This window comes from Catharus ustulatus, chromosome 6, assembly GCF_009819885.2.
Source record: "Catharus ustulatus isolate bCatUst1 chromosome 6, bCatUst1.pri.v2, whole genome shotgun sequence".
Lineage (NCBI taxonomy): Eukaryota > Metazoa > Chordata > Aves > Passeriformes > Turdidae > Catharus > Catharus ustulatus.
In genome coordinates, this window is record NC_046226.1 from 21894309 (window position 1) to 21915708 (window position 21400).

Sequence of the window (21400 nt, forward strand, 5' to 3'; positions counted from 1 at the left end):
CAGCTGGAAAGCTGGCAAAACGTGGAACACACATTGCTTCAGTACCTGCTACTACACAGACTCAGCCTTCACTTTATACAGGGGTTTGTTTAAAGATTTTGTCCCTGCCTTAAGCTGTCAACAACACATCTTTTCTGAACATGTATAGACCATCTGTCAAATCTTTAGGCACATCTTTTAGGTGCCAGATGGTAAGAGTTGAACAGTCTACCCCTAGGCCAGGTGATGGCATAACAAATCCCAGTGAGAGCTCATAGTGACCAGTGCCAATCAGGCATACAATGTTTACAGGCTCTGAGGGAAAATATTTTCTGCCAGCATGATATAATGAAAATCAGAAAGGATAGAGTAAGCTTTAAAAAATAAGTGGTATAAGATTATGCACTATTATGTTAGTTTTGCCTCTTTGAGTTAGAGCCTCTTTTTAGTTATATTCTTGAATTCACATGAAGCAACAAGCTGCATCACTGAAGAGTGAAAGAAAGTTTCAACATATGTATTTAAATTCTTAAAAATCTGTCATTCCATAGAATGCCTAAAGACTGGCAAGAAAATTAATTTAGGCTAATCTAATAGCACATTCACTCCCAATTCTTTTTGTATTGTTGTTATCGTTGGACTTGTTTCTAATTGCCTTTTTAAATTATTTTCTGGGAAAGAATAACTCTCTGGAGACAGAACATAGCCCATTGGGATGGGGGGGATGCACTTTTATTATTGCTAATTTCTTTTTTGTAAAGACACAACAAAAACACCAGGCTTTTTAATTAGATATCTAAAATATGGCAAGCTGTATCAAATGCTGTCAAATTATGCAAAGGGAAGAGGGGTTCACAGGACTTCTGCTTGCCGCCATATCCATTTTCTTCCTTTCCGTGTTTGCCTTTGACTGTTTTGAGTGATGTTGGATGAATGAGGGATGTAACTGATCAAAAGATGGACCAAGTAGCATGTTTCCCACAGAGCTCACCAGTCCCAGACCAAGAAAGGAAACTTAAAAACTTAAAAGACTTATAAACCAACACTGTCCATAACGAAGAACTGACAGCAAATCTTCATGCAGCAATGCAGAAGAGAATTTCTCTCCGCAAGAGAATATAATTATAAAAGTTTCAGCAGTTATTTTAGAAATCAATCCAATCCAATCAAACCAACAGAAAATAAATAAAATAATGAAAAAAAAAAACCAAAACACTAATCACAAGCCCAAACTAATAGTGAAGAGGGCAGTGGAAGGTGTTTATACGATACCTAAATTGACCATGAGTTTGACCCGGCCTCCATCCAGCTCCAGGCGCAGAGTGTCAGCAGAGTCTCGTGAGGTGGTTGCCATCAACAGCCCATAAGCACGCTGGGACATGAAACGGAAGGACACATCTTCTGCTTCTGTGTGCATAACCATGGGCATGATGATCTTCATGTACATGCTGCCATCATAGCTCAAGATAGAGGCCTCTGCAAGGAATCAGCAAACAATTGCAAAAAATGAGAAGCAGTTACACCTCTGAAGAACCTTCACATCTACCATAGAGCATTGTGTCTACAGAAACCTTAGCAGCTGCCACAGAAAGGTTTGTAACTGGGGAAAAATGCAACAAACATTTAACTGCATCCCAGAAACCCTGCAGGACAAATATGAGCAGCAAAGAAAGACATGGTGTTCACTGCAACTGCTGACAGCAGAACCCATGGACACATAATTCCCAAGGTCAAGCACATTAGGACAGAGCACCTCTGTGATTATAAGCTAGGAAAGCCTTAATTTTTCACATCTTCCAGAAAATGCAATCTACTTCAGTGCACTGAAGTCCAGCCTTCCCTAGGATTAGCAGTAATGACTAGAGACACTAGAGAGAGTTCTAATTTCCTGTATTCTTGTTTATGCTTATTTAGAGAGAAATTTCATTTCACTGATATCACTTTAAAGACAAACAACTTTATAAAGTGAATTTCCTAACAGGTGCTTTCTAAATCAGATTTGTTCCAATTTTTGATTTTATATTTTTCCACTACTTACTAACAACCAAAGTTAGTAGAGCTCTGCTGACACAACCAATGCAAATGAAGAAAGGAACAAACCAAACTCCATTGCAAGAGCCATTCAAATGCAGGAAAAGTTAGAAGACAGAGGCACAATGACAGCCAGGAGGAAGAGAGAAAGAAGTGAAGAAAGAAGTTATATTTTTCTATCATTTCTGAGGATGTCAGAGAAAATTGGAATTTCAGCTGAGGAAAAGAGTTAAATTTAGCATTCTCTATTTGTTCAGGGTCTTGCCTGCAGAAAGTGATATTCTCCTCTAAGGCATAGAATTAAAGACTGCATTAGAACTGCAGTAAGCACAACAGCATGGCAATCATTGTTTCTTCACAGAATATGCTCAAAAGAATTTTTATCAGCAAAATTTACAAATCTACATAAATATATTAATGTATGAATCAAAGCATTCCTTTTCCCCACAGCCGACCCCTACCAAAGGCAGAGCTGTAGAGATTGCTCCATGTAGGGGTTCTACCATAAAACTACATATCAAAATCACAGAGTTTAAAAAAAAAATAGACTGGTTCAGCTTCCTAGAAACATGGATGGATTGCTCCATCATAAAGCTCTCTTAACAGTACCTCATCCAGGTCAGTTCAGCTGAAGTTTTCTCAAATGACTGACTGGGATTCTTTCCAGGTACCACCACCCCACCACCCCTCAGAAAATTAACAGCCCATCTAATTTAACCAACTGAAAAACATGTATTTGGAAAGTAGATGTGCTCCTTAGGTTTCAGCCCTCTGTCCCATTTTTCCCACCTGATGAGAGCAAAATTTCCATCAGGAAACAGCAAGCTTGGCAGAGCCGAACCTGATATCCTGTCAACATCTAAAGGTTAGATGCTACAGCAGGGTAAATGGATGGGAAACTGAGGAATAGCCAAATGTCCATGCCATAAGGTATCCATGGTGAGCCCAAAATGGCCAGTAACAGAACTGCAACGCAATAAACATGCAAATGAGGTGATAAATAAAGTTATAAATATCAAGCTGATAAAGTGACAGAGGAGATGTGTATATGGTTCCAAAACATTTGGTGAGGATCACTGCAGCTGCTCTGGTACAGCAACCCTCCACACTAATAGCTGGTATGCAGCACATCTGCAGCCATAGGCCACACAAACTTATTAAGAAAACTTTTCTGGGAGCACCATTAAGATGTCCCTACTCAGAAGTTTTCTTAGCTGCACTCATCACACACTGTCATGGTCTGTACACAGAAAGCTTTCTGCACACATCACCCACTCATTACATTATACACATCTCTGGTACCAGCTGCCAGTGCTGCCCTGGGGTCCCACATCTTCACTTGGCCAAGAAACAGAAAGAAAGAAAGCTTCTTTTTCAAGGTGGAACAATAGTTTCTTTTTTTCGAAGTGCAATTTTCTTCCCCCTCACGTCTGCACCTCTCACTTGCCACCCACAGCTGCAAGCAGGAACTAAATGTACTGTATATTAGACATACACTCACAGGCAATGCCTATGTACACACAAACCTTTCTTGCTCTCTTTCCTCTCTCTCTCTGCAGATTGTATTAGAAAATGCAGTCAAGCATGAAATGGCTCTTTTGATGCCTTCAGCTCAGATGTGCCTTGCATGAAACAGTCGCTGGCCCGAGCACACGAATAGCTGTGAGAAGGGGTTGGAGGATATCAGGACTACAAGTGGGAGTAGCTGACACAAGTGCCCCAGCTCTGCTGCTTCCTTCTCCACAGTGCCACCCATTAGTTAGGTGCTTTGAAAACACGAGTTTTTCTGCAGTGACTAGAACAAACCAAAAGCGTGGTAATGATGAGTCTCCTCTCTTCAGTAAGAACTTGTGTCCTTCAGCTTTATTGATCCCATTGCCAGATAATTACTGCCCTTACACAAGAATCCTTACTATTATTCTTATGTAAGGAGGACAGAAGTATTCTGAAGAATACTCAGAATTCCCAAAGATGACATAAAAGTCTGGACAGTATTTCAGCTAACATCCCACATTAGCCACAATCAGGTATTACTGTCCCTTCTCCAGCCAGTTTGCTACAAACATGATGCAATGAAAACTTATAATTAAGCAGAAAAAAATAAATATCTTGAAACAGTTGAAACAGGCTCCATACAATCACAGGAGTCTGTTCTGTTCTTGTGTGCACACTATGCCCTTGACATATTTAAAAAATGACAAGATTTCATTCTCACTTTGCAAGCCTTCTCAATATGGAGTATCTGAGAGCCTTTCAGCACATTGTGCAAGCAAACACTCCCTCCAGCTATGAAAATACCCTTTCAAAGGAGGGTCTTGCCTAGCAGCATTCATACAAATAAAACCTATTTCCTTTTCCTGTCAGTCCCCAAAAGCTTGTTACAGCTGAGCAACACATACAGCAAGTCTGCTCAGGGTTGAATGAAACCTGGAAACCTGAGCCTCATAGACACCTGTGCTGGCAACTTCTGCCTAACACATCCATTCAATTGTCCTCAGCCGTTTGCAGCAATGGGACTGTAACGCTTTGTTCAGCACCATAAATACAGGCAGCAGCACAGCTATCCAAGTTTAAAATACATGGACACTTCTGCCACCCATCTGCTTTTAGGGTAGCTATTATATTGGATGCATAGGAGCAATATGTGAAATCATGTTTTAGAACCCCACAGATTTGTACAGACAAAACATACTGAGTGGCATTTATTTGTGGTCCCAGTGCTAGAAGCTTCTTTGTCATTAGCTTGGAGACGGGAAGAGGAAGAAACCAGGTGCTGGGTCAAAACTGCTCTGACATAATGCCAGAAATCTGTGAAAATCAATATGTTATTAGGAGCAATTAGCTTCCCAGTCTTGTGCTCTCAGACCCTGCCAGTTTTAATTTTACACTTAGTGTCCAAAGGAGCAATTCATTGCTGCTTCCACACAAGGTTCTGCATAAACCTCCTAGGGAGATGGAACAAGTGTATTCTTAGCACACAAAATTATTCAAGACCTCTTCATGCTTTTTCTCCTCTCTTGTATTAATCTCCATTCCTCACCTCTTTTCTTTCTCCTCTCCTTTGGTTTTTCTCTAGTCTCCTGTTCTTCCCTGTGGTCTTTTTCCTATGCCTCCCAGACTACAATACAGTGTAGTTTCTGACTGAAATTTTCAGAAAGGTGACAGTGCAAAAAAAATTAAAAATATCCACACTTCATGAAAGCTGAACTCCCCAGTGACAGCAGTTCAGGGCACAGGACATTTTCCCTGGCTACATTTGCGAGACCAAACACTTAGACCAAAGATTTCCACATTCTCATGAATTCAAATGTCCCTAAAGTGCCTAAGCTTTGTATTCACAAACCAAACACTTTCCTGCGGGCATTGATTGCAGCATTCACCTCCTGCCCTCACATATCCACTAGCAGACACATGGCCTCAAATAAAGAAAAATAGATTTTCTGAAAACCAAAATTACACTTTAAAACAAAACAAAAACTAACAATTTTTTTTAAAGAAAAGATAAATAAATCCTCGTTCCTGCCCAAGTGGCTTCCATAAGATAAGTTTCAACAAAAGAAGCCTGACAAGTACTTTGGGAAGCCCAAATGTAATCACTCAGACTGAGTCTGATGACAACCCAGGAGATAATATTCCTGTTTTGGTGGAAAAGATATGATGGGAGCTTTAAGTGTTCACAAGCACTCAGGACCTTGCACATCATCCGGCAGGATGGGTGCCAGAAGCTGTGGAGTTCCCTGTGCCAGTGCCTGGCTGCCCAGGGCTGTCACACACACAGGAAGGTGAGTGAGCAGATGAGGAAATGGGGGCCAGGTCCAACCCAGAACCAGGAGCCCTCATGGGGATGAGGCAGGTCCCTGCTCAGGCCAGGAGGTCAATCTGCTGGCCAGGGTTAAGATGAATGGCCAGGCAGGACACAGTGACAGGGCTGAACATGGGCCTGGCTTGGCAGCCCCCATGGCTGGCACACTGTGGGGACCTGGAGACTGGCCCTGCCACAGCCTCACCGTGTGGTGGATGTCTCCCATCTCAGTGTCATTGGACTTCACCTTAAACTTGGCCCACCAAACAGGAAAGGGCAATTTGAAGGGATGTAATTCACTAGCACTGAGAGGGACAACAACAGAGAACACAAAACCATCTTAAAAACTTACCTAAACTGACAAATTACATCACAAATAAGAATAGGATTTTTTAGTCTAGCAAAATACCTGCAAACAATAAATATCACTAATAAGTCACTGATAGGGTTTACTGTGCTAGTAAGAGCAAAGCTATTCTGCTTCAGAGATTCCAAACTGACAAGATGTCAATAGTACTATTATGAGTTATTATCCATTGCAAACTCAAGAAAATAAAAAAGTAAAAATCTTGGATACATACAGCTACAGAAAAGTAAAGAAATCAGATGGGTTTTGCTGGTACTTAATCTCTCTGAAAGACCAAAATATTTTTTCAACATCAATCCAAGTTTTTCTTTGCTTCAAATTAAGATGAGGCCTTCCTTCTCCACTTCCAAGTGGGTATATAGTTGTTTTAGAAAAGGATCTTTGTGTCCTGAAATTTAGTAAATAATTATTCCAGCTCCCTCGCTCTATTTTAGACTAAGTAAACTCCTTTCTATTCAGCTTCTCCTAGCTTTTATTTTCTAAAACCTGCCTCTCATGCTTCTCATCTCTGGCTTCTTCCTGGTTCACATACTGTTTTCTTAACTTCCAATTTTCCTATTTGAATAGCATATATCAGTTAAGACCAAACAAGCACTTAAAGGAGAGTACAGTAATTTCACGACTATAAGGTGCACCCTTTGGACAAAATTTTTTCCCGACCCCGGAAGTGTGACTTATAGTCCGGTGCGCCTTATCTGATGGACAAAGTTGCGAAATTTGCCAAACCGGAAGTGCGAGCCGCAATGGGAGCGCCGAGCCGTGAGGGGGGGTGGGAGCGGGCAGCCAGCAGGAGCCACGAGGGGAGGGAGGGAGCCAACGCCGGCCCTGGCCCGGGCGGAACAAAAAGTCGGGCGGCGCCGCCATGGGCGTAGGGTGAACAAGAAGCCAGGCGGTGCCGGCCCCGGACTGGGCGCGGGGGAAAGGAGAACTCGAGGGGCCCTGGCCCAGGCGCAGGGGGAATGAGAAGTGCGAGCCCGCAACAGCCCCGAGCAGAGCCCGCCCGGCGGCAGCATCGGAGCAGCAGCGGCGAAGCCCCTGCGGCTGCCGAATCACGGTGCCGGCGGAGCCACCGCGGCTGCCAAATCGTGGTGGCGGGGAAGCCCCTGTGGCCGCCGAATTGCGGCGCTGGCGGAGCCCCTTGCGGTTGCCAAATCGCGGCGGTGGCCGAGCCCCCACAGCCACCGAATCACGGCGCTGGCCGAGCCCCTGCAGCTGTTGAAAAGCGGCAGCGAGGAAGCCCCTTGAGGCCACCGAATCGCAACGCTGGTCGAGCCCCTTGCGGCCGCCGAATCGCGGTGCTGGTGGAGCCCCTTGCGGCCGCCAAATTGCGGTGCCAGCCGAGCCCCTTGCTGCCACCAAATCGCGGCGGCGGCCGAGCCCCTGCAGCCGCTGAAAAGCCGCGGCCACGACGGCACTGCCCCTGCGGCCGCCGAATCGCAGCGACAAGTGCCGCAGTCCCGGGGAAGCGACGAGAAGTGCCGCCACCACTGGCAAGCCGGGACGCAGCGCGGCCGCGCGGTGGGAGCCGGGTGCCGTGAGCCGTGCCAGTGGGCGCCAGGGGTGGGCGGGAGCGCCGGGGCCCGCTGCACGGGGAGGGCACCTGGGGCTGCATTTAAAGGCTACACCGTTCTTTGAAAAATGTTTGCAAATTGAGCACCTGCCAGTAATTCGTTACTTTGTTGCGCGCCGCGCAGCTCCTCGCTGCAAAAAAAAAAGTGTGCCTTATAGTCCGGTGCGCCTTATCTGATCTACAAAGTTGCGAAATGTGCCGGCTCCTGGGGGGTGCACCTTATAGTCCGGTGCGCCTTATGGTCGTGAAATTACTGTAATTACATAAAACATCTTTATCAGTGCACTGTGCACAAAATAGTTCCAAATGAACAGCAAATAGGAGACATAATAGAGCAGCTCCAAGGCATTCATCACATTTTCAGGGATGCAAGAATACTGGTGGAGCAGTAGTAATAATTGTCATTTATAAGGCCTCTGCTATAGACAAAAATTGCTAGCAGATGTTTACATAGGACAGATGACATCCAGATGAATATTCTTCACCAAACAGATTTTTTTGCAAACCTTGCAAAGTTTATTTCATAAACTTAATTAAAAGATTTAATTTCTGGGCCTGAAAATAACCCAGAAGTATGAGTTCCTTCATATAAAAGAAAAAAAAATCCTGAAGAAACCTGAAGTGCAAACTACACCTATTTATCTAAAAAGTCAGAAGAGACAAATACTCTGTTCACCAATTTTCTTTCTGTATCACTGTCACCCCCTGTTCCAGTACCTTATATATCTTCTACCCTTTTGAAGTCTTCCCAAACACATAACCAAAGCTTGCAGATAATATTATTAAGTCACCACAAAATGGAAGACATAAAAAAAAAACTAGATAAAGAAGGCAAATAAAGAGCTCCAAGCACACAGTGCATGTACTATAATTTTGTTCTTCAGACAAAAAAAATTATCTTGATTTATAGAGCTAAGATTTTGAAACTACTTTGATTATGAACAAAAGTAATTTTTATTTTTCTTTTTAGAACAGCACTAATTTTCTTTTTGAGTCCAAAATTAACACCTTGCTCTTCTATTTCAATATTATACCAAAATCCTGTAAAGTTGTCCCAAGAATTTTCATCTTAAAGTGCACTAAATCTCAAGGAAAAACTCTGAGGCTTCTACCATTTTAAGGTAAAATCTCTGAACATTTTTGCCCGTCTACAACAAAAGCTCCAATGGAGACCTTCCAAATTTTAAACTGACCTTGAGAAGACATATTAGGAACACAGCTCCCAACTCTCTCTCCATTAATAAACTTCTCTAACATTTGTCATCTGGATTCTAGCTTTGCTTAACTTCTATATTTAATCAAATCTCCAGCTCCCCGGATCAACCTGTGGCTACCCCACAGAGTGCAATGTACCAGTTTCCATCAGCATCAGGCTTGGTACGCCCTTCCTACACTTCTGTTGTCACCACACACAAGAGTACGAGCTAATCAAGGGGTGTTGTCAGGTGGGGAGTTAAAAAAAAAATAAAAATCCTGTACTCCACAATGAAAGGCAAATAAATTTTGTTTCTCCTTTCTCTGGGCTGCAATCATGAAGAACTGGCCTAAGGGGGAGCTGTAAGAGCACTGAGTACCACAGTGGAAATATTTGCAGACAGAGGAAACTGTAGCTTGTAAATGTTATTGCTAGCCCTGGGAGGTGACGAGTGAGGTTATATTGCCATACCGAAGCTTGGCAGAGACTCAGGAGAACCAAGAAGGAGCACATGTGCTTTTCAAATCTACTCCAAATGTCACTCTAACATTTACAGAGCTGTGTACAACTATTGGGGAAGAAATCAAGAAGGTTAAGGGTAGAAGAAGAATTGCTCCTTAATGTAAAGGAGTGTAATGGGAAGACATGCTACTAAAATGATAGCTTGAGAGTTTGCATTATCATGGGTGGCACTTTAGAAAGGGACTCAACTTCCACTTAGTTCAAACATTTTTGAGTCTTCTTCATTGCATTGTCAAGTTACATGAAGCATTTCATCATTACCTGCTGAGCAGTGTTCACTGAGCAAGGGAGATTACAGCAAAAAATGTTTGGTTTATCTCAGCATAAAGTGAAAAAAAAAGAGGTAGCAAGCACCACCTGTGGCAAGGGAAAATCAAGAAAATTGTAAGGAAAAAATTGCACTATGAGGGTTGCCACACACTGCAACAGAATAGCTGTAGAAACCCCAATCCTGGAAATTTTCAAAATTCAACTGGATAATGCGTTTAACAATCAATTCTGCTCTTCAAGTTAGTCTCATTTGAAGCAGGTGGTGGGGACAGCAACTTCCAGAGATCTCTTTTAATTATTCTATGCCAAGTACCAGAATGCCCAGATTTCACTGGTTATTGTACCTTTTCACAGACATCACCTTACACCTGCAAATCACTACTGATTTGAGATGGAAAAGTTCCAGAGTCACCATGTCAGAAGTGGTCAAGAGGCATCTGGATGTGGTACCTGGGAGTGTAGCTCAGGGGTGATTATGGTGTTGCTGGGTTGACAGCTGGACTAGGTGATCTTGAAGGTCTCTTTCAACCTTGGTAGTTCTTTGATTCTGTGATCATTAGTCTACCATTTTTGAAAAGCAAGGCTGTAATGTAAACTACATTCATAACCTTTTTAAAATCCATAAAAAACCTCTTCTAAGTTCTGTTTTTCCACTACTGGAAAGAAAAACTACCTACTATGGCCTCTGGCTATTGGTTTAAGGAAGGTTCAAAGCATTAGACAATGCTCAATTTAATTTCCTTCCTTTTCCTCATCTGACAGCCCCAAATCCCTAAACTCTGTAAATTCTTGGAAGAGGTGCATTAACAGAACAGGGAGCAAATGGGAAACATTGGTCTACAAACTGTAGGTCAAACTCATCCATATCATACTGGTTTTGAAAAAGCAAAAACTCTTCAAGTCCATCAGTGCTTTAGGAAAGGCCAGAAGTGAGACATTGACTTGCTGAAAATAAGTGAGCAAAGGAACTGAGTAACTATTTCTTAAACTCACGTAAGGCAGGCAGCTTCACAGAAACAGGAATGTCACAAGACTTGCAAAGAATGGAAAACAGGCCATCTTTGAAGGGAAGTCTGATACAACAGAGCAGGTAGTGATTAGGAGGATAACAACAGCATACATGCTGTGGAAAAATACAGGATAATATGTAATTTGGGGTTTCAGGCTACAACTTCCAAGCTTAAAATACAAGATAAACAAAGCTGAGTTTATAATTCTAGGATCTGGAGGAAGGTCTCTTCAGAGCCTTTTCTTCTGCTGATCTGCTGTCTTTCCTAAAAACATTCTCAAAACCACTAATCCAAGAATGTCTTTCCCCATCTAGGAGCAACACTTAGTCAGTGCAGCACAGGCAGTGCTGAAATGATGACACTGATTTCCAGGCATCTCACAGACTGTCCATTCCTAATGAAGTCATCAGCAGAGATGCAACAGCCAGATCTGTTTACCCTGCTAATTGCAACCACTGTTCAATTATTGGAACCATGATAACAAGGCAAAGAAAAGCAGAAACTAGTAGCTGGCATGGAATGGCAGTTGATATTGCCAGGATCACGAAGGCTGAAGTTACATGTACATGTTCATGCCTGCAAATTTCACTAGCAGATAAAGAAATTAAGTTCTACTTTCAAGTAATAGACACTGTCCTTTGAAAACATGGTACTTGCCGATAAACATTTTTAAATAAAAGGAATTTCAAATAAAAAAGGAAGAAAAAAAGAATTGGCATGAATACGTAAGGTGTTTATGTACTAATGATGACCCAAATTATACAGAATTTCAGTGTTTGGACAACTACAGCAAAATCCATGAGCTGTTCTTCTCTGACTCCAAACATGACCAAGTGCAGTTTCTGTCTTACAAAAGTAGTATCTTTCAGTAAGGATCCAGTTAGAAATTCATAGTCCATAATTCTGGTTATAATTATTACACAGTTATCAAACTCTTACAAGCCTATCTCAAATGCCAAAGGCTGTAGTGCAGTATCTACAGTGCAGCAGTGTGTACTGTCTAAACAGGCATTCAATGAATGTGTTTAATAATAATGGTAGCCAGTACAAACCCTCCGTTGAAAACTCAAAGATTTGGGTTCAACTATTTGGGAAAAGATAGTTCCATTAATTTTTTTCTTCGTCTCTGAGCTCCAAGAGCCTCCAGTGATCTAGATGAGAATTGTGAATGATGATAAATACTGCTTCTTGTTGAAGCTGTGAAGACTTAGTCAGCATTGGCAACTTACAAGATTCTCCAGTCAAAAGAACTGTAGATGTATAAATTATGGCAGCAGCTGTGACCCTAAAACTTCCACATTTACCATTATGCAGCCCATTTTACTCTCTTTGAAATTCAGAGTGGCAGTCAGAGTGCAATGAAGAGTGTCATACTCCAAAAGCACCAGTCTGATGTCACAGTCAGGCAAAAGTGGATTTTCTTCAGCTGCTTCTGTCATGGACTTACTGAGCTGCTAATGCCCGAGACTATTCCTATTCAAAACAAGACTGATCAAATCTTGAAATCACCAGGTATCTTAGACTGAAAATGTAATCCATGTACAGAGACTTTCAGATCACTTTTATGGTGGCTATGACTTCTACTGAAATGTTTGATGTCTCGTGCTCCTAACTGAAATTGGAAAGTTGTCACATTGTTATGCCATATCAAGACACTTACATCCACTTACACATAAGATGTAAGAATATGCCCACATTCTTACAGAATACAGAAATTTATTGGTCTACTTATAGTAGACATAATGAGAAACTCCAAGTTAAGAGAGCTTTAATGATGAACAGCTGGCTATTTATCCTGTCTAAAGCACTTCCGTCCACTACAATACAGTCCAGAGAGACATTTACTCCCTGGATTGCTAGCAGCAGATTAAACACAGCCTATTAGGGAAGAGGATCTCCTCAGACCTGTAAACTGCCACAAATGTAAAATTCAGTGTCTGCTTTTCAGTGACCACACCTAATTGACTTCATTTTCCACACACTTTCAATGCTGGACAGCACACCTGCAGAATGAACTTGCTGGGAAGGAATTCTGCCATGAGTGGGCAGGCAATAAAAAGCTTCACTTCACTGTGGTCTTCTCAGGCTCTCTAGGTTTCTGAACAATCTCTTTATGAGACTGAGAGCCTGAAATACTCACAGAGCAATAGCAAGGAATAAGTGGTCCCCCACCCACATCCATGTTAGTCCTTGTACTATTCAGAAAAGCATTAAGGATGGTACAATTGATATCTGTCACAAGGGTGGGGTAATAAATTCAAACATCAATCATTTATTCCTAAAGACCAGTTCAGAAATGCCTTATACAGAGAAAAATAGGAATTTTGTAATCTCAAACTAAGACCAGGTTTTCCACATCCAAAAATTTCTGTTTAGAATAACCTGCAGGGCTGCCTGTGCTCTGAAGAAGTATGGGACAAAGGAATAAAGCTGCCCATCACAAATATGACATATTTGCTAATCTGGATGGCAGACAAAGTGCAATCTCTAAGAATGGATTCTGAATCCTAATGAAAACTTAGGTGTTTAATAAAAACATCAACAGCCATAGTTTTAACACTCTTTACAGTTGAAAAAACAGTTTGCCTTCACCTAAAATGTCTCCTAAGTGCAGAAGAGATGGAACTAGGAGACTAAATTGCAAAACCCATCCCATTTAGATAAGTAGGATCACAGACAAGGTCAGGGCAGTTAATCACTACCTATTTGCTGAAAATTACCCATAAAGGATATTAGATGCACAATACTTTTACAGCAATTAGCTCTTGTTGATATGAATATGAAATAGGTACCTAGTAAGTGTTACCTCGGTAACAAAAGGAAGGGAATTAATCAGAGCAAAGATGGAAGCCAAGGTAAACTTGGGGGATGGCCAGTTCAGATATATGTTTGGAGGACTGAAGAATGCTTTCACATGTACTATTTGGCCAAATCTCCAGAGTGTATCAGAGGAAGTGAGATTATTAGAACAGAGCCCAACACAATTTAACAAAGCATGGTAAAAGTAGATGGGAGCGTGGCTATCAGATTAACTTTGTATAAAGGCTGTGGCAAATCCATCATGAGGTTTTCCAGGCTCTGAGAAAGCCTGACCAGAACTGGCTATCCCAGCAAATTGTGTTTACGTCAAGGATGAAAATTTTATCTTCCCTCATTATACAAGGACAAAAAAGTGGTGGGAGAGAGAGTCTGACATTTCCTACTCTCCCAAATGGTAATTCTTTATAGAAGTAACAGCCTAATTACTAATTAACAGCAGGAAAAAAAATGTAAACCCAACTATCCAACTATCTGTATGTACTTCACCTGTCATATTTTCCCCTCCTACTGTTAATGGCATCAGAATATGGTATTTATTTTTTTATTTGTGGTATTTATTTATTATTATTCATATCTTTCTTTCTGCTGTTACTGAGCAAAATGCCAGTACAAAGAACAGCAAAAAAAGCAAGCTACCTGCACCAGGAAATAATATCAGAAAATTCCTTTCTGTAAACTGAAATAACATTTCATTATATTTTTCAAACCTGTCCTTCTTTCAATTTCCATCCAGTTTTGGAACAAAAAAACATCAGAACATGCACAGTGCTTCCAAATACACATTGCCATAATCTTCAGTGACAGTCAAGGGCTTACTTATAATTAACAGCAATTTTATCAAGTCAGAACAAGATTCTGCACAATATCAAAGCAACAAGGTTTGTATCGAGACATATCACACCCATTCCCCTGGCAAACACACAGTTGGACCTACAGCACTTGGCCTTACACAGTATATCACTTCTTTACCCTACATAAATATCCTCCTGTGCTGGCCAGACTGAACACCACAAAGGGAGCAATACAGCAGAAAAATACTAAACCAAAGGAAGGCAGGCAAAGCCCTCACTCTCCCAAACAAAGTCAAGCACTGAGCAACCAGAACTCAAGGTATATTTGGACAATACTCTCAAACACATAGCATGATTTTGGGGAGTATCCTTAGCAGGGTTAGGAGTTAGACTTGATCCTTGTGGGCCCCTTACAGCTCAGGTTATTCTATGATTCTGTGATCTATGGTGCCAAAACTGCCATCTAATGGTGAAACGGTAACTTTGATGCAGGCAGAGCACACAGCACACAAGGAAACAAATACTGCTTTGACCTGCAGCTCTTGGATTTGGATTGACAATCACCTTTTTCAGCAACATTTAATTATATGCTGCTTCCTACAGCACTAGCTGCTGGTGAAGCAAAAATGTATGTTTTAAGTGCCAAAACATATTTTCATCAGGGATGTGACTGACTCCAACTGCCAGATCTGACTTCCAGTTTTATGCCACAGATAAGAGAATGAACAGCAAAGAACATAATAATGCCAAAGTTCAGCTTGGATCTTTTGAGAACTGATAATGTCATCTTAATTGCTGATGAAAAACCTACCAACATTGAACAAATGCAGAAATGCTGAGTTAAGCCATCTAAATTACTCCAGTGATATAAATTTACTGGACATTTCAGCTATTCCAGAACCAGATCACTGTCAGTCATCTATCATTTACCCCATGATCTCGTAGTACAGGTTCCAAATCACTTTCCTGGTAACTCAAGCATGGGCAGAATTTGTGGTCTTGCTATGTACCTAAATCAAAGGAAGCTAGTTCAGACAAGTCAGTGTTTGCCTTTCCACTTTGCTTAAACTATAATTAATAGTACCTCTTTATTATGATTCCACTGATCCCCTAATAATTGTAGAATTATAGAATGGTTTGGGTTAGAAGGGACCTTAAAGATCATCTAGTTCCAACCCCCTACCATGGGGAAGGACACCTTCCACTAAACCAGGTTTCTCAAAGCCTTATCCAACCTGGTCTAATAATGTTGGCCTATTATCTAAAGGAGAAGATCACAAATTAGGACTCTTGAGATCTATTCAGGAAGTCACTTTGTGATTTTACTTATTTGATCTGAAAGTAGGAAAGAATGTCATTTACCTCTCTTCAACAACATGTTTTAGATTCTCATTTAAGCAATCATTACAAAGTAAGCCAAACCTATTAAAAGGATGATGCTAATGGAAAAATAGAACCTAATGAACCCTTGTATTGAAGGTACTCTGTGTCAGGCACAGACACACTTGAAATCCACTTCTGACAGGTTACTGACATTTAATTCCATATTATCACCAAAGACAGCTCAATTTACTCCCCCTTTTAATGTGCAAGTGAGGGCCAGTGAAAGCTGTCAGACTTGTGATGAAAGGCAAGTACCTAGGATACATACAGAAAAACAATTCCTTCATAAAAACCCCCAAGTCATTCAAGACTTTAGAATCTCAGAGCTTTATACATGAGCCATCATTCCCCATACGACTGGAGAAAAGGGATGTTAAGCTCTTCACCCACAGAAGCAGGCATGTGGCCTCTTCTGCAGAAAGAGTCATTTCTATTTTCAATATAAAGTGAATCACAGGCTCTTACACTGGGGCTTAATCATGATCCTGAAAGTTCAGTACACCTGTATTGAACATCATGCTCTGCTTTCTCCTAAGGGTTCCTGGAGGGCTGCAAGTGTACGGAGGAAGCCCAGAGAGAGGAAAAGCTGTATGTATTAAGGAATTAATCCACTTCAGTATGTATTTCAAGTCTGTTTGAAGAGAGACACAGTGTCAATATTTTCCCCAAAAGGCTTGCTAGTAGGACCTTAGCAAATCAAGCAAGCCATCAGCTGATGGGTGAGTAGAGCAGGCAATGGGGATGCAGAGGCCATGGGTCCCAGGGACTGGTGCACTTTATCAGTCACTTTGGGGGCACAGTGAGGGGCAGATGGCAGAGATGGCAGTGCTGCCTGAAGTCTTTAGATGGTGAAGAAGGCTGCAATTGTCTCCCCACCTGTGCCACTAGTGCTGAGAAGTACTTGTTATGTGTTTTTTTACAAGGGACAGCAGTTTGGCTCCTCCCTGGGGTAGAAAAAGCAGAGACACACAGCAAATCCAAGTCAGTTTTCTGTGTAGTCTGTCACTGCCACCAGCTCTCACTGTCACTTGCTAGACAAGGTCCCAGGTTTTCACTCACATCTACATAAGTTCTGAACCAGCAGGGGCTATTTCAAAAGAAGCTTTTCCAAATTTTTACCTGGAAAGAATTAGGCACAGCACTGTACCATAATAAAACCATAAAGAACTGTTTTCTAAAATAAGCAGCTGATGCACTCTGACCAAAGAGGAAAAACAGGTCTCCTAAGACGATGATTTTCCTGTCCTCGATTCTTGCTGTTTGAAGTCCTCCACACAATTTCAAAGCATTAAGACGCACTCAGGAATGTCTTTTGAACTGGCCTACTTTCACAGCAGAAACTGAGACAGAAATAGAAGACACCTCATCCACTGTCACTGCAAAGCCAGGACTGTGCAGGGACATAACACGCTGTCCACCACAACTGCTCTGCTGCCCCCTGTTTTCTGGATGAGCTACCTGCCACCTTGCTGTACTTTTCATCAGATGAACCCTAAAAAATTCTCAGAATATCAAACAAGTCAAAATAACAAAGAGGTCAATAATTCTTTTGGAAACTGGAAAATAATCCACAAGCCTAAAAATAATCTAAATCTGTAACGGAAAGGGGACTGATCTTGACATCACTTGAAACATAGATGGTAAGACTCTATAGATACAACACCTGTTTTTCTTTCAAATTCTGCAGATAGAGAGAGACTCAAAAGGGGAAGAATTGAGGCACAAGACAGTTTTTTAATATTTCAATTAGCCTTTTTTTTTTTGGACTAGGATTTATTTACTGCAGAGTTAAGCATCTCTCATAGTTACAGATTCTCTATTTATATCTGCTAACTGTGCAAATTTCCTGGTTCTCTGATTCCAGACCAGCTGCAGGGCACAGCTGTGCTCCAACAAAGCACCAAAACCAGCAGGATTGCTGTGGGACTGTCATACTTCCCTAATTTCATCTGCATCTGGAAGAGGAAATCACAGTGCTTTTCTCACCCACTCTTGACACAGCTCAACAGAACACCACCAATGTAATTAAAAAAAAAAAAAACCCTCAGTGATAGATTGCCAGTGTGAGAAGCTCCAAGCTTCCACAGCTTTTAAACGTGCACTAAATTTCCTGCACAACATACAAGGTTGCCAACACAAAGAATACAGGAATCTAAGTGAACAGTCACCTGCAAACCTTTTAGACAGAGCAGAGGACATCCTGTGAGCAATTTGACATGTGGAGAGATCAAGGCATAGAATTGCAAGCAATATTAAGTCTGGCAACAAAGAAGCCTCTGTTTAGTGGGAAGAAGAGGAGGCAAAAGCAATGCAACTAGGCAGAGCACCCAGTGCCTCCTAACACACTGCAGGCTGTATGACCACATACAGCTATGTGGCATCTCAATCTTGAAGGGAGTTTTTAGAATGCAAATTCCATATTTCTGTGGGCATCAAGCTCAAGGATGCAGTAAGATCAAGCCTGCGCCCAAGAGAGGGGACTGGCACATCCTGCACCACTGGCAGCCTGGAGCCTGTCCCTGCTTCCCCCACCCCCTGGCTGTCCTGAACACCATCCGTACTGAACAGCTGCTTCACTCCCGGAGCACCTTACATATTTGATCTGACCCTAAGAGCTGAGGGGCTCCTAAGAACTACAGGGGAAACACTGTGGTTTGTCAGAGTTTACTGCTTTTATTCATCAAAACCTAATTGATTTGCCAAAGATCAAACAAAGAGCCAGACTAAATGAAAGTGAACTAAATAGTGGACTGTTTTTTATTGGTGTTTTGGGGGTTTATGCAGATGAACAATGCTTTGGATGACAGCTTGTCAGTCAGAAAAGTCTCTGTCTTCCATCTGCCACAAAGATCAACAGTTAATAGCATACTTACTGCTCCTGCTATAAACTGACTGGAAAGAATGAACCCTACCATCAAACTGGGAACAACACCTCATGCTTCTCTTTCTCACGTATGTCTGTGAATACCTCTTCCAACTGAGATTTGAGTTGGAGACCTGAAGGTTTTTTGGCAACAGCTTTTCCCTACAGTGCAGTTGACAAAACCTTTCTTAGCAACGGTGTTTTCTCATCTGATTCTGTAACACACACCACATAACATTGTTTCTAGCTTGCCTAAACATGGAGTTTGTTTCACAATTCATTGAGATCTAGCAAAGAAGCTGACATATTAAAATGCTGCTATTTTTACACCATTAACTATTCTACCCTTCCTAATTCAGTATGAGTTATAACAAGTAATTACATTAAGAATCAAACAAAACTTACTTTGGTAATCACTGTTTTGTATGTTGTATAAATTTATTCATGCATTTGCTAATTAGAAAAACATACCCAGTCATTAACAGGATTTAGAAATGAAAACAGGTCTTTTGAAGTTGGAAGACATTTCCAGGTTTTGATTCTGAGGCACACATTTCACAGATTGAGCAGAGGAGCTGGCTAAATCATGGAGCTCCCTTCCCTTCCTGTCCTCCAACAAAGCATATTTCATTGAAGTGTAGAGCAGCCTGGCCTGGCTCTGCTGCTTGAGTTATCCTTGTTTCCAATGTCTAACAGATGGGATTGCCACCCTTTGCTATGATTCCTGCTATAGCAAAATAAAGCAACAAACCAAACCAAACCAAACCAAAAAAACAAACAAAAAAACCCACCACAAACCCAAGCCCATTGTTGTGATGGTACTATATTCACCATTTTCTTTTCCTAATTTAACCCAATATTCCATAATAAGTGTCCTGTGAACTTCCTTAAACAATTCCCCTTCCTTGGAAGGCCTTCCACCAGAGCTGATGTGTCATCCTCTCCTCAGATTATCATTTACCAATCAAGACGTACTGAACTCTTCAATTTTTCTGCATAATTCCTCCCTTCAGCCTCCTGGTATATTTCAATTTATTTTGCCAATTTCCTTCATATTGTTGGATTTTATTCTAAGCTGAACAACAGTGCTTTCTTTATCCGTTTTATACTTGTATTTTTTGAATATACATTTCTACTTGTGTGACTAGGAATACTTCTAACTAGCACAGGTGTAGCTGTGTACACAGTGGCACTTCATTAGTACACAATTTAAGTGCTGAAGAGTTGATATTCAGGCTTTATTATCTTGACAAAGGTCAATGGGTAAAACTATTTAAGGCTCCTTTCTTGTGTGCTCTGTAAATCTCATATCACTATCAACTTAAATACATCCAGCCAATCACTGACACACCATACAAAATTTCATCATTTGTTTAGTGCCTTATAAAGGGCAATGAATAATTTTACCTTTTCTACACCAAAGAAACAAGAAAGTTTTTTCCCCTTGAGTAGCTGAAGTACTACAGCATTTTATCTATAAAAGGTTGCTTGTATATATCAAAAAAATACAGCATTGTGTCTCAATAACCACACAAGGATTGCATTAGCACTGCAGGTGTAGTAAAGTGGAGAAGACAGAAAGTTACTGTTATTTTAAAAGAAAATCTCTGACCTTTACAGATTTTAATATACCTTGTGGGTCTAGGTAATGTTGGTTTTTTTGGGGATAGGAACTCAAATTATTAGCACATAATACCAAGAGTGGTCCCCATTTCTGTACTGGTGAAGAATAAAATACTCTTTGTCAAGTAGCAGTAAAAGGAAAGTTAGTTAGATAACACAAAAATAAGTATCATTAATTAGGTTTCCACTCACTCTCATGGCAAGATACCCATTAAGCTTAAGAAAAACTATGAAAGAGAAGGTCAAATATTAGCAAAAATAAACATTTTGCTGGTCTTCAGCTTTTCCTATCCTAGAATCTGAAGCTCTTAGTGATTTATGATTTTTTTCCACACTGCAACCCTTTTATGATTTTGGAAAGTCCTAAGTATCTGGCTTTTGGGGGAGTTTTTTTGAGGCTGGAAACATAAGGCATTGTATACTTTTGTGAAGCACCAAATTAGTAAAGATCCTTATATGTCAACGCTTGTTTTGTGAGAAGCCCTGATCAGACTTACTCTCTAGCCTGGCAGGGATGCTGAATTGATGTGACACAACTCACTGCTCATCTGCAGGTACTGCCACTGTAGCAGCCACCAGATGGTCGTGCAAAGCAAACAGGACTACACACAATGCAGCACAGGATGCTCTGTGCCCAGTACCCTGCACCACACCTTCTGAACAGCATCTGCAGGGCAGCTTTGCAAAGATTTCTGAGTAACAGCTGTGCTTTTACTCTGGTCCACGGGAAATCACTGGTCTTCATCTGTCACTATCAGCATTTTCTTAATCTTTATTTGTTCCTTAAGTTAAGGCTTATACAACTTCAATTTTCCTTATCAGCACATCTACTATCTTCCATGTTCTAGTCAGTTGGAGACCCCTGAATCCTGATCAGACACACAGGGAGTGACAGTTGAGTGAGCAATGCTGGGTAAGAGAGAGGCTGACCCCTGGGGTATTACCATATGGTAATCAGCTTTTCATTGCTGCACGCTGAAAGGCCAAGGTGATTCATAGTGCTCTTCTGAGTGTGTTTGAAAAAAGGAGAGGAAGAGAAGATGAAGGAGCTCTGGTTCAGACATGAGTTATCTCTATCCTATCAAAATATGTAAGTATTTATCTCTAGAAACTGCTAACCAAATATCCCAGGACAATATTACCATGTTTGCAGAGATCTGCAAGTATTATTTTA

General features: G+C 41.2%; 1 protein-coding gene across 26 annotated transcripts in view; it reads right to left on the minus strand.

Moving 5' to 3' along the window:
* Nucleotides 1-21400, minus strand: part of NRXN3 (neurexin 3) — a 967067-nt gene that overhangs the window by 628929 nt on the left and 316738 nt on the right. For all 26 annotated transcript variants that reach the window (XM_033061705.1, XM_033061719.1, XM_033061707.1 and 23 more), the window contains one exon: nucleotides 1252-1455. In XM_033061705.1, coding sequence (XP_032917596.1) covers nucleotides 1252-1455 — 204 coding nt within the window. The remainder of the gene's footprint in view (nucleotides 1-1251; nucleotides 1456-21400) is intronic.